Raw genomic sequence first — 14285 nt, forward strand, 5'->3', positions numbered from 1 at the left:
GAACAAGGATGGATTCAAGCACTTCTTGAGTACTTTGCTGAACTGTGGACTTAGTAGTCATCAGGACCAAGAGAATCCCTTTGCTCAGTGTGCATGCACGGGCACGTACTGCAGAACTCTAACCTCAGTGTGTGGCCAAGCATGGTTGGAGATCTTGGCTTAACTTTTCCATGAAAAAAGGCACATATCCAAAATCACTCGTCCAAGTTGTCAACATAATTAAAAGGATGCAGAAGCCCAAAACTTTGGAGGAGGTTTCCAACTGTCCTAAAAATGCTTCAAGGGAAAACAAAACCTTATGATACACATGGGACATGTCCCATGGGCTGAAGCATTTCATAGTTTAAATTCTCTTCATGCCTTATGTGACATGTTTGGGGGGTTTTTTCTAAAAAGAGACCTTTACTTTTTTTCAGCTAAACCTCCTCTAGTTGGTTAATTGATTGGTTTGTGGTGAGGTCACAGAACAGCGGAGGTAGCTGAGCAGTTCCAGCATCTTGCTACTGCTCCAGATGCTTGTGTTTGTGCTGCGCTATGGACTCATATTGAAGGTTATTTCTAATTGCTCCTAATGCAAATGAGTAGTAGCTGATCATTTGGGCTGAGAAACAGAAAGGTGGATGGACACAATGAGAATTGCTTCAACTCTCTCTTTGTGTGTTCTTGGCTACATGAGCCACGTAGGCTCAGGTGACATCTTAAACTTTCTTGCAGATGTGTGCACCAGACCCTAAGTCTGACATCTGTCTGCTTTGTGCAACAGGGGAGCTGGGAGTTCCCTGTGCCTCCCCAGTCAGGGAAAGTAGGTATCTGTTTGTTCTGTAGGTTGCTGAGAGTTATGCAGGGGGTCACTTCCAGCCAGATCAAGGGAGTGTGAAGAGTGACTAAGAACCACCTTTGCTCCCCTTTCAGGTGGGGCTGGGATTTAGCAGCAGTGACAGCAGCTGGGGCAGAGCTGCTATCAGCTGCCCGCACACCCCAGGCAGGAGTGTGCAGGCAGGGGATCACAGCTCTGCCCCAGCTCCAGACCACACTGTCACCACTGCAAAATCCCAGCCCAGAGCAGCTCCCCGCCCAGCCACACACCCTGCCAGCTCTGCTTGGGCAGGTCTCCATGCCCCCCTGCTGTCATGGCCCTGCCCCTCCTGGGGTCTCCATGGAAACTGGCTGCAGTGACTGGTCAGGGATTGCTGGGAAATGGAGTCTGCCTCAGGCCAGACTTTGCCCACCCTAGCTCTAGACCTCTCCTCTTCAATGTGGGCCATTTAGGTTAGATATTAGGAAGAATTTTCTCACTAGGAGGGCAATAAAACACTGGAGCAGGTTACCCAGAGGTGGTAGAAGCTCCATCCTTGGAGGTTTTTAAGGTCCGGCTAGACAAAGCCTTGGCTGGGATGATCTAGTTGGGGCTGGTCCTGCTTTGAGCAGCAGGTTGGAGTAGATAACTCCTGAGGTCCCTTCCAACCCTAATTTTCTATGATTCGCCCCCATGGAAGACCTGCAAAGCATACATGTAGGCGTGTGCACGTGCAGAAAAGTCCTGGTTAGAATTGTAACTTGGAGAGGAGAACAACAGAGAGGAAGAAAACAGTAGATGGGGACAAACGTGAAGAGAGGGTGGGTTATTTGGGTGTTTTTCCATTAGGAAAATGAGAATTTGGCCTGAATGTCATTTCTCTTTCCACATGCATGGGTTGCTCTTTTCTGATTTAGAGTTTTGAAAGGGAAAAATAGAAGTTTGTGTCCTGAAGGACTTAGTGGCAGGAAGCAACACATAGTACCATAGATCCTTTAAAGCAGGACACATGCCATACTGTTTGCATACTATTCTCTTTTGTATGTGTTGAACAACTAGTTCTGCAGCTCTGAGAATGGAGCCTCTATAGTAATCAATCCCACTTATCATCCAGCAAACATTACAGTGTGTGTTAAATTATGGCTCTTTTATGTTCTAGGGAAAAATACACATGTATGTGTTTGTTTGTTTGTTTGTTACCTTCTTTTAGGATATTGCAAATCATCTAAGAGTTGTATATTCCCAGGGAAATGTCCCACTTGATATTATTGGAGGTTTCCCATGAAACTTGTTTTCCTTGAAACTTCTCTTATGGAAGTCAAGTATTGATGGCAGGCTCTTTGGATTCAGCTCAGTTTTCTAGGTTCACATGCTTTAAAATGTAATGGTGGATTACATCCCAGAGTCCTCTTGTGCCAAACTGTGCTCTTATTTATGCCAAAGGTAAATCAGAGTAAGTTATCTAACAGCCCTGTGAATTGTCATCAATGCCATCAATGAAGAGAAAGAATTTATAGTCATTAGGTCTGTCATAAAAGGAAGAGAGGTAGCATTGATCCTTCTGAACAAAAAGTTCTGTACAGAAATGAGGTGGCGGTTCCAGTCTTACCTTAGCAATGCTGTTGGTCTTCCAAGTAAAGTGAGAGAGAGCTAAACAACTTAGGGCCAGATTTTGCTACCCTTACTCACAATTATTTTAATCTGTCAGGAGTCCCCTGGGCTTCAGAAGGACTATTCCTGGAATCCTGCCCTTGTCAACTTGAAGGAGAGTAGCAGAATTCAAGAGCTTATTGCTGAGTATAAAAGAGCAAATATTCAAAAGAGCTCTACATCTACAACTGGGGATGGCTTTGTTCCCACTTGAGCACCCAAGTGAAGCAGCAGAAATAGCTCTTGGGTGTTCAGTGCTTTAAAAAAATCCAGCCACTCCACTTAGGTTCTTAAATCGTGTCCTACTCTGAAAATCAAGTCACGTATTTAAATACTGAGCTGGGAGCTGTTGAGTGCTGAAATCTATTGAAAATCTAACCCAAAATGTTTGAGATTCCTTTAAAAAAAGGTAAGTTGTACATGAAAAGGCACCTGTCTTTTGGTCATGAACTTGAAATTGCACACTGACATATCTCAGGAAACACTGTAAGAAGTCATCTCTGACCTTCAGAAGAGTTATTCTTGCTACACAGTGGTACTCACTCTTGCAAGTTTATCACCCTATTCCTCTAAATATGTGAAACTGCTGAAGTCAGTCTAATGGCTGTAACTACATAGCCCACAAGAGGCAAGTCTGTATTTAAAGTTTGCTCTATTTAGAGCCATATTTGTCCTGTGCTGAGGGACCCAGCTGTCTTCCTAAGACTGCAGCAATCTACAGAGCCTCACATCAGCCAAAGGACACAAAAGGATCCACTTATGGTCTGAAAACATATTTTTCATAGTAGAAATCAACCAAGACCTTGACACCTGGAAGAGAAGGTAAATTTTAATTGAGTAAATGTTGCCTATCATGTCATAGAATGATGCTATGAACATTTTTGCTGTAGTAATTTGCATGAGAAACAGTTGTCTGACAACATTAGCAATATTTTATTGGGATAGCGGCCTTTCTCTCGGGCAGATAAAAAATAAAGGACTTCAGAAACTATCATTAGGAAGCACTATTTCTTGAAGCATGTAAAACAGCTTAAAGAAGGTGTTGAAAAATACAGGGAAGAATCCTACACTAAATTGACTAGACGAGTGATTCTCAACTAGGGTGCTGTGGGTTGCCACACAATACTAGATGTGTGCACATGACTCATATTCCAGAGGTTTTAAATAGGAATCCACAGGACCAAAAACATTCTGCCCTGTTGTGGTCTTTTGGGTTCTTTGCAACCAAAAAAATGGCCCTATTATTTTTCCTCTAGACAAGAAATGAGTGAAAGTTAAGACCTGGCATATTCTAAGAGGTGCCTTGGGTCTAACTAGATTGAGAACCACTGGACTAGACACACTTTTCCATTTCTTCTGAAACCCTCTGATTGTCTCAAAATGATCATACTCTCATACCAAAACTTTATGAGTATATCTTAGTCATATTGATGACTAAGATTGATTCAGCTTTTGTCAAGTTACAAATTTGCTTGCAAATATTATTTTAATAAAATGCAACCATAGCAAACTAGGCATAGTAATTGTGCTAGGTGTAATGTATGTATTCCATTGCTCAGTACAGAATCTGCTTGGTTTGGTTATGTCCCTTTTATCTGTTTTCTGAAGGATAGAGTATTTGTCTACCCCATCATTTTGTATTCTTTTTGCTCAGACATCTATGAAAAAAATAGGCTTGGTGATGGGCAGCAGTAAACAATTCTAATATAGATAATATCATATCTTTAAAATGCAGCATTTGAGGAAGTTGATGCTAGTTTCACAGGGAAACAAGGAACTTTAAATACAGTAGTATAAAACTCCCATTTCTAACACTAAAATGATTAAACGTATTCAACCCTAAGTCATGGTATTTTATACATGGAAAAGCTGTCACTAGCTGGGAACTGCATCTCTCATATTCTTGGATTTAGCACCAGAAAATAGAAACATTTCATAGACAAGTAAGGCTGGAAGGGACCTCAAAAGATCTGGTCCAAACTTTGGCAGTTCCAGTTTGATATTATAGACATTTTCTAAATTCCTATCCCTCCTCTGCCCTATTGCTTCCCAATCCCTATGTCAAAAACATATTGCATGCAACAGAAAGGCAGAGGAGAAGGGCAACCAACAACAACAGAAAGGAATTGCAGGACATGGGAAGGGAATGGATTCAAGATGCTCTGCAAAAGCAAGACTCTTCATGAACATTACTCTTTGCTGGCTTGTTTCCAGACTAGATTTGGAAAAGTTGTGATTATCAGTGAAAGGAAGTATGAGCAGAAGGGGCATGACAGGGAAAAAGAAAATAGTGATGATATACAGGGGTAGGAGCGGTGTTTACTCACTTGTCTTCTGTTCACAAGGGGCCAAGGGAGGTAGCTGTTGCTGTTGTGGGTACCCTTCCATATCCTGACCCCAGGGAATGGGAAATGGGAACAGTCCTCAGTGTAGGTCACTCTGGAGATTCTGGGCTGTTCTAGACTGTGGAGCAGCTTTTGGAAAGCTGGTGTTAATTAGACCAGTCCTGGGACTAGTCTAGTTTATACTAAGAGCCATTTTATCACCAAAACCAGCTGAGAAGCTCAAGGTCTTATGGGTGGCTTAGTCTCCCTTTCCTCTAGACCAGTAATCTCCAACCTTTTTAAGTAGATCACCTTTGTCAAAGCAACCCAAGCAACCCAAGATCTACCATGCACCACCACCCCATTCTGTTCACAGCAGTGGTCTGGACTGAGCTGTGCTGTGCTGCACGGGCTGAGAGGCAGTGGTGCTGGGAGGGAGTGCTACAGTGAATTTTTTGGGTGTCTGCAGCCCCACACCTAGCCCTGCTCCCAGCGCCGCCCAGCACAGCCCCAGCCCCAGCCCCAGCACGCAGTGGCAGCCAGCCCAGCCAGTGTGCAGATCGGGGGACATGCACCCGTGCCCTCCCAGGGTGCATGCGCCCCCCCGTCCCCATGCCTCCCGCTGTGCAGGGCCTGCCCTTGCTCCAGCCCCACTCCCTTCCTCCCTCACAGTTGCTACAGCCACCCATGCTGCCTGGTGTTTGGCAGGGGCACATGCCCGCCATCTGTGCACAGTGGAGGCAGCTGCTGTTGTAACCTACCCAGGAGCAGCCTGATGGCACATGTGTCCAGCCACTGGGCTGAGCCTCGTCCCCTGCCCACTCAGTAGCTGGACACATGGTGTCAGGATGCTCCCGGGTGGGCTGCAGCAGGACTCAGGGTGCAAAGCCCAGCCTGCAGCTGCCTCTGCTGTGCACAGATGGGGGTCACATGCCCCCCCGGGGCCTCTGCCAGGGTGTGCACAGTAGCTGGACCACCGTGTGCCCCAGCACAAGCCACCTAGGCTCAATCCTCCCACCACCCACCCAGCTGGGGCCCCAATTCAACTTGTTTCTGCCTCCGCAGCACTGTCCCTCACCACAGGGGCCTCAGTCTGGCCCCCTTCCCTTCCCTACGGACTGATCTGCTTGGGCTGGGCACATGCATGCATCCATGTGGGCACTCAACCCTCCAGCCCAGCCTCAGATCAACTCCGAGAGGCTCCAAGATCTACCTCTAGACCCATCTGGTTGGTGACCACTGCTATAGGCTGTACTTTTTCGGTCCTCCTCACATCCACCCATTTGTCCTTCAGCACCGAACAAGAGGCGTTTGTGTTTCTTCCTGCAATACGAGCTTTCACCTCCACAAAAATCTGGTGGGGGCTCCCAGGTTTGCTTTTTCTTTGTTGTTTTTCAGTTGCCAAGGAGTATTTTTAGCACTAGGCAAACACCTCTAAGGTATGAATGTAATGATAGTCTTCCCTATTGGAAGTGGACAGAGTCAATCAGCCTCTTCACCCTGAACGCTCCAGACATGCCTAAATTAGGGAACCTGTGCCACTATAGGGGTCACACAGCTGTGTCAGCAGAGCCCTCTAGTGGAGATACCAGGTGTGCCAGCAGGAGTTTTTCTTCCTCTCCTCCACAAGCAACATAAACCAAGCCAACAAAAATGCTTTTCCACCAACTTACCAGTAGTTAGATCTGTGCCGGGGTGACTTCCGCAGAACTTTGTACTGCAGATCTAAGCTCACATAATGTGCTGGCAGGTCCATCCCCATGCCATCACGATCCCATTAGCACAAGGAGAACATGAATCTAATGCTGCTGGTGGTGCTGGAGTTGCTAACAGCGGGAGAAACCATGAGGCCATGTGCCCACTCCTTGCACCTGCTCAGGTAGAAAGGAGTACTATGCCCTAAACCTGGATTTGTTTTCTACATGTTTCCTTTGGAGGAGTTGTGTTGCATGAGGCACAAGGTTTGTGAGGCTCCTGCAGGTGAGGGAAGGGATTTGGTCTGTCCACCCTCTGCTGCAGACTCTGGCATGCTGCCACAACTGAACCAGCAGCTTTGGGCCTTGCTACAGACAATTCTGCTGCTCTTTTTCTGTTTTACTCTTTAAAACTGGTTGGCTAAAGAAAACCTCAATAAAATATGAATGAATAGACATTAAGGGCCATCCAGGTCAACAGCAAAGATCACATTGACTTTCATGGAGCCCAGTGGAGGCTGCCTGGAAAGTAAACAGTAGCCTTCAACAGGGTTCCTGTAGTACATGCTGTTTACATGAGTAAAGGGTCAGGAACAGACACCAAAATCTCCTCACGAAGTCTGAGAGCTAGTATGTGAAATACTCAGAACCAGTTTCTTGCTGGTATAAAGTGGTCTCGCTGAAGATGACCAAGTTATGCTGATTTATCCTGACTGGTCAGTCCTTGAAAAATGACTCATTTTGATCAAAACGCAGCACCTTTGAGTCTTCTGAAATGAATAATTAAAAAATCCTGCCTTCTCATGCTGAAAGTGGCCCTTTGTGATCTTCCACTAAAGCAGACACACAACTTTCCACACCCATAGGACATTATCTACATACTTCTTTGTTCACCAACTACAGTAACATAACTGGTCTCTGAATGAGGGGCGGGGACTGCACTGCCTCACTTTTGAGCATGTGAGATGGACATCGATATTTGATCCTGAATTCCATTCTCCTCACCCACGCAGCTCAGAAGCATACAGGGACCTGCAGAAATCAAGGCTTTCACCATGGCAACGCAAGTTATGCACATGGAAAGCACAATGCAGCTGCATTCCTCCATTGAAGTCTCCAGTTCCCAAACACATGTGTCTCAATCCAAGGTTGTGGAAGGCAAGTATTGTTGTAGTCTTTGAAAACTGAGATGGCCTAAAAAAAATGTTATCATGGCTTTCAGATCATAAGTCTGACTAACATCAAGAGTCATCATTCCTTTTAATGCTGGCATTGCTGACTGCATCGGATGGTGTGGTCCTAGCTATATTCCGCTGGCCAAAACACAGGAGACAAAAGGGTAAAACCAAAATAAATTCAGGGCAACTTTGGTTACAGAGCCTTCTGAATGGCACTGTTGATAAGCAATGTTTACGTCTAAGGTGCTTACATGGCTTCTGTTTCCATAGTATGTGAGCACCTCACAATCTAGGTATAATGTATTTCTGCTCTGTAAAAAAAAAGGACAGTGCTATTCCTTCTGTTTACACATGAGCAACTGAAGGAGAGAGAGGTTAAGTGCCTTCACTGAGGTCATGCTATATGTCTAGTGAAGCAAGGAGTTCAATCTAGGCCTCATAGGCCATGTGTAGATGAAGCGAGGGGCATATGTGCACAACACTTTAAAGCAGGTTAAATGCTGTTGCACCGCTTTGATGGTGTTAGTGTTTGCACACGTCAGCGGCGTATTGCACAGTAATTCCAGCTGCTGTACCAGATTCGGCAGCATAATACACCTTAAATGACTTGGGTGCAGCAAACTAAAACTCCTCCAAGGAGCTTTGGTTTGCTGCCCTACAGCTGTGGAGCGAAGCACCAAGCTCTGTGCAGCTCAGGGGCTCTGCAGCAAGCCCATGCAGGCAGCCTGGCAGCAGCCCGGGAAAGCAGGCTCCACCCAAGAAAAAAAAAAGCATTGAGCCTGATCTTTTCTTTTTCCCTGCCCCCTGGAGCCTGCCTGCCTGCCTGAGCTGCATGGGGACCTGGTGTCCTCTGCAGCTGACGGCCCAAGCTGGGTACCTGCGTGTGGGTGCCACATGTGGGGGGGCCACCACTGCCACAAAGGGAAGCACCAGCCACCTCCCCACAGCCCAAGGACCACTCTGGCTGCCGGCAGTTTACCCTCCCCTCCCCACCAGAGAGGTAGATAAGTGCATGGGTGTGTACACAACACGGGGGTTTACTTGGCCCTAAATTGAAGTGGTGTTTTTAAAAACCCACTTCTTCCATTTAGGGCCCCTGTTTCATCTGCACATGCCCTTAAGTTCTAGGCTAGTACCTTAATCATTACAAAACCCTTCCTCCCCACAGCTTTTAGATAACATAGTCAATTTGCAATATCATTATATACATTGGAGACACCTACTCTCACAGTTTAGCCCTTTGAAAGCCATGTTACTATCCCATCTGACTTACATACTTTTTCTTCTAACAGAGGAAGTTGTTTCTAGGAAGTCTTCTGCCACTGTGGAGTCCTTCAGCATGATGACACGCTCCTTTGAGATCCCTCCAGGAGAGAGTTTCCCAGAATTTGTGGAGAAACCTCGACCATTGAGTGCCCCTGAAGGTAAGCAATACCTAGTTCCACTGAAAGTTACCTTATTATGAGGTCACCAAAGATACTATGTGCTCAGAACCAAACACTGACATGGTCACACTAAATCTATACACATAGCATATGTGCAAATTCAGCAATTACTAAACAGGTCACTACATGCAGATGGTTAACTGCATTTACAAATATATGCAGGTGCACGCTCTCATTTTAACTATGTAAATATCAACTATTTGCTTTTGGGATAGTGCCTTGTATGCACTGAAGTCAATAGGAAAATTCCCATTGATCTGAATGGCTAATGCAGAATTTAAACAGAAAGAAAGACCTTTAAAGTCTTTATCATTCTTCTTTGTAAGAATTACAAAAAAAGAGAACAATATCTTATGTTTCTAGGTGAGCCACTTCACTATAGCCAATGAAGTTATGGTAGAGCTTAACCTGACCCTTGTATAATGGAAAAGAAGCCCTACATTTTAAATGACTTCAGATAAATTAAATGTGTGTAAAGAAATCACATAAAAATACATGTCCCTAACTAATTCATCCTCTAATGTTTCTCCTTCAACTTTAGGAGATAAAGCAGTATTTCGAGCTAAAGTAAAAGGTAACCCCACCCCAAAGGTAACATGGAAAAGAGAAAGTGGGATACCAATAAAAGAAGGATCAAAAATGTTTTTTGACAGCATCAATAAGGAATATGTGCTAAAGGTAATATAGTTTGCCATTTCTTCCTAATTTTGGTTCATAACAATTATCTCTATTATTATAAGAATGCCACAGTATTCTTCAGCATTGGTCTGAAAATACTAGCTTGTATGAGTCTTATCATATGTAGGACTGTTTTCATGGAATACTGTGGTACTCTTACATTTGGCTGTTTTTTGCTGTATAGCAGAGGTTTTCAACCTTTTTTAATAAGCAGCTGGACACGGAGCAGGGAGGAGTGGGGGGTGGCACACAGCTAGATGCAGAGCAGGGGGTGGTAGCAGCTGCCGCATGCAAGCTCCCCGCAACCTCCATGGCCCTTGCTCCCCCGCCCGCACCCCCCCACACACACACATACTCTGGCCCTGCTCCTGGGAGGTAGCGGCACGGAGTGGTGAGTGGCAGTGTTCTGCCCCTACCCGCCTACACGTACCCACTAGAGCCTTCCCAAGTACCCCCAGGGGTACACATACCCCTGGTTGACAACCCCTGCTGTATAGGAAATAATACACAGCCTTGTACTGAGCACAAGGCTTTGCTAGACCCTTTGGCTAAGTACATTCAGGGGCAGCAGGGTTAGGGGGAAGTTAAATTGGGTTCAAGGTAGCCAAGCCACCTGATGTAATTCCATTCATTCCAGGTGCAGACCGTTTGCTCAGATCTGGTCTCAGTGATCAGAAATCAGCTTAAGCCCATAACTGTACAGAAGTTCCATGCACACAGACCAGTCCAAAATGGCCAAACCCAGTTTAAGATAGACCTGGATCCATGTACACTCAAACTTGAGCAATCTAGGTTAGACCCATGCATGGAACTTCTGTACAATTCCCTGTACAGCCCTGCACTTCTCATCCCCACCCCCACACCTGGCACCAAGCTATTTTTAGCCCCCCATCCCCTTGCTGCTGGAGCCAAGAAAGTAAGTCCTGGTGGGGGGAGGGTGGGAAGGATAAGGGGTAGGTTTGCCGGGTGGGGGATGGTGGCTGGGAGCTAAAAATAGCTCCTGGTCCCCCCAAAGGTCCCTGCAGACAATGTGAGTCCCTTTGATCCCACCAAATCCTCCATGAATCATGCCTGTACCCCCCAACCCACCCCATCCTCCCTGCAAGCCCCTTCCATCCCCCAGTGGGCTCCTGATCTTTCCCAGCCTATTTGCCCCCCCATCCCTCCAACCTCCCTGCTAACCCACCCACCCATCAGATGGCCATTTTGAACCTGATCTAACCTCCCCCTAACATCCCCAAATGTCTTAACTTAGCCATACCATGGACTAACACAATGGGCTCCTATGCACAACATTAACAGATACGATGTTGATGATGATGGTGTTCGAGCAACATATAGATCTCATTTTGGTCCTATTTCATTCTTTGGGTCATGTTCACAGAAACAAAAGCTCTGCCCATACCCCATTTTTTCTTGCCTCAGTTGTGTCCTCTCTGCTTGATCACTGACCCATTCCTAATTCACATCTTCTTTCAAACAGCCCTTCATGTTCACCACAGTCTGCAGGCTAATGCATGCCAAACTCCCTCCTCTTTTTCCTCTGCAGAGCTCTCTCATGAAAAGCTATCTGTTCCATGGACCTGGCACTTTCTTTGTTCGGTGCCTTCCCTGAAACATACGCGTTTTGGGGGGTAGGGAGTTTTGGTCACCTGTCATTGAAGAGAGGGCCAGCTAAAAAAACAGACCTGAAAGGAAAGACAAGTTGTATTTTTGTGTTTTTGTGTATGTGTGTGTGTGTGTGTGTGTGTGTGTGTGTATCCTGTTTAAGGTCAAAAGTCTCTAAATCTAAGACCTTATCTGAAGTTGAGCAAACTCTGTGGGAATACTCCCACTGACTTCAGTAGGCTTTGGATCAAGCCCCTGATGTCACTGCCCTTAATCATTTGACTAGTGCTTATGAATTTCTGCCCTGAGGCCTAAGAGATGGCTTATGAACCCATGAAAAATTAGTATTTAAAATAGAAAAAACCATAATGGAATTCATGAGTCTACTATAATACATTTGAGCCACTGACACTGGGAGAATTTGGAGCTTCTGTTGGCCTCATTGTCCATGTGTTTCTGCTGCTTCCAGTTGGAGAGCCTTGGCTCAGATGATGCAGATAACTACAAGTGCGTCGTTTCCAACACCCATGCTGATGCCATCTATACTGTGTCCCTAATTGTGACTGAAAGTAAGTACTAGAGGTCCATCCTGATTATCATAATAACTAAGCTAATTATTAATGTACAGTTAGACTTGGAAAGATCCAGTTAGCTCTCTTTGGGCACTGACAGACATGCAGGTCCCCCACTCTAAGTCATGGTGCCTCACAGAATGCACCACGAGTTTGAGCGAACCCCCCAACCCAACAGATATTCATCTGTTCAGTTGGGAGAGGGGAGAGGGAGATTGAGCTCTACTTTGGAGTCAATCCAGCAGAGGAGCCTGACTACAGCCTCTCTCACCTAGCCCCAACCCCGCTCCAAGCTCCAGTGCTATCTTCAGAAAGGAAGGAGGGAGATGAGAGGGCGAGGGAGCTGCAGGCTCTGGTTTGCCTGGCCTGAGCGGGAAGAGGAGGTGACTGGGGGGGGGTCACAAGGTGTGGGAGGCTCCAATCCACCCTCCCCGCCTCTAGTTCAGGCTGGGCAAACCCCAACCCACAGCTCTATCTCCCTCCCTTCTCAACCCTCCCTTCCTACAGACAGTACCAGGGGCAGGGCTGGGAAGCATCAGCCAAGCCCCAATTGCATGAGGGATTGACAGCAGTTCCCTAAGGTGCTCTGCTTTGGGTCACCTTCAGCTGACCCCTCATTAAATAAGGGTTAATTTGTCACACAACTGGCTACTTTTAAAGCTCCCTGCAGCCACGCACATGTGTCACAGCACAGCTATAGAGTGCTTTCTGGGGACCAGTTGTGCAACAAATGTCACTTCTGCCAGTGCCCTTTATTAGCCACATGAGCATGATGCTATGCCCTTTAGCTCTATGGAGAAGCAGAGTATATTAGCCTGAGCTGAGCAATTCACTGGGGAACAATATTGCTTCCAGTTGCAAAGCTAGCACATGCAGGATTCATTTGGGTGCTTCTACACAGTGCAAGGAGCTCAGATGGTAGGGTGACTGGTGCTGACCACATCATTTCCTTCTCAAGCTGAGGTTAAAGAGAGCTTTGTCTCTACTGCCTCAATGGGCCTCAAAGGCCTGTAAATGAGACACCTCTACCTTTACCTATACAGAATAGCTTTGCACCATGTAGACACAAGTATGCCTGCCAATGTGCCCCCATCTACCTTGGGGTATCTGCCTGGCTCTGAATTGTGCTGTGTAGACATACTCCCAGTAAATAGCATTGATGCTTCCTCCCAAGAGCAGTTCCGCCAGCAAAGGGGGGAAAAACACCCTGATATACTTAAGCAAAGTGTGAAGATTGTATGTATTGTGATTCACCAGTAAAGCAGCTACATGGCCATTTTGATAGCTATCCTCCTATCTGATCTCCATCTGCCCTCATTACTTATACCAGGGCTGTCTAACTGGTGGCCTGCAAGAGGTTAATGTGTGGCCCTCAAGCTCCTACCCAGCCACTGCCCCCCTTATCTCTCTGGCTGCTGGTGCAACTAGGGTCTCTAGGCTCTTTCCTACTATCAGCTCTCACTTCCTGCTCCCTCTCCAGAGAGTGGGGCGGCACAGCCCATGAAGCCAAAGGAGCCCATAGCATGGTGCAGCAATGTAGAAGGAGTTGCCCATGTGTGTGGTGCAGGGGAGAGGGGTGCAGCCCAGCGGCCTGTGACTTGCACTAGTACAGTCTCTGCTGGCATGGCTCACGTGGTATGTGGCCCCCTGGCCACTTAGAGGTTGGATGGCCCAGACCTGTATTAGCCAAGCTCTTTTACAATCTTGTATTTATTCCCCAAATAACCCTGCAAGTTAAGGTTGTGCTTTCTTCCCTCCCCCCTCCTACACATGGAGAACAGAGGTGCAGGGACACTGAGGCTCAAACTCTCCAAGGTATTTACATGCCCAATTCCCACTGATTATGTTCCCCCAGTTGTCTCCCAGGAAAACAGAGGCAAAGAGACCAATCATTACAGTTGGAGAACAGTTAAATCAATGGCAATTAAGCATCCATATTTTATCACTGCTCTATGGCACGGACTTTGGACAGGGATGAAGTCTCCCTGCATAGCTTCTTCATGACTGAAACCTCCTCCCAACATAAGAAAAACACTTACTTGAATCCCACTGTATCTGTGACCTGCAGCAGGATTTTTCTTTTAATGTACAGATGATATCAAAGCCATTGCTTTTCAACCTGGTATTGTTTAATGTTGCTATTGATCTACATGAATCCAGTCATTTGTTAGAAGATTTTTAAAATTATTTTTTCAGGTCAAGAAAAGCTGGATTTCAAAAAAATGCTGAAAAAAAGGTAAGGGGGTTTAATTCTAGGCTGTCTCCTCTTTCTCAGGAGTGAATAGTAAGGGGTGCTAGGCCATTTCTAAACAGGTATGCGTCACAGCAAAAACACACTTC

General features: G+C 46.1%; 1 protein-coding gene across 1 annotated transcript in view; it reads left to right on the top strand.

Annotated features, from left to right (window-relative positions):
- The first annotated feature begins 3139 nt into the window (after positions 1–3139).
- IGSF22 (immunoglobulin superfamily member 22) overlaps positions 3140–14285 on the top strand; it is a 48631-nt gene continuing 37485 nt past the window's right edge. Inside the window, exons 1-6 of the mRNA XM_090032538.1 lie at positions 3140–3268; positions 7478–7622; positions 8935–9066; positions 9629–9765; positions 11843–11942; positions 14142–14181. Coding sequence (XP_089888664.1) covers positions 7520–7622; positions 8935–9066; positions 9629–9765; positions 11843–11942; positions 14142–14181 — 512 coding nt within the window. The 5' untranslated portion in view covers positions 3140–3268; positions 7478–7519. The remainder of the gene's footprint in view (positions 3269–7477; positions 7623–8934; positions 9067–9628; positions 9766–11842; positions 11943–14141; positions 14182–14285) is intronic.

The sequence above is a fragment of the Crocodylus siamensis genome, chromosome 2 (genome assembly GCF_052110815.1).
Source record: "Crocodylus siamensis isolate JL-2025a chromosome 2, ASM5211081v1, whole genome shotgun sequence".
NCBI classification, from domain to species: Eukaryota; Metazoa; Chordata; order Crocodylia; family Crocodylidae; genus Crocodylus; species Crocodylus siamensis.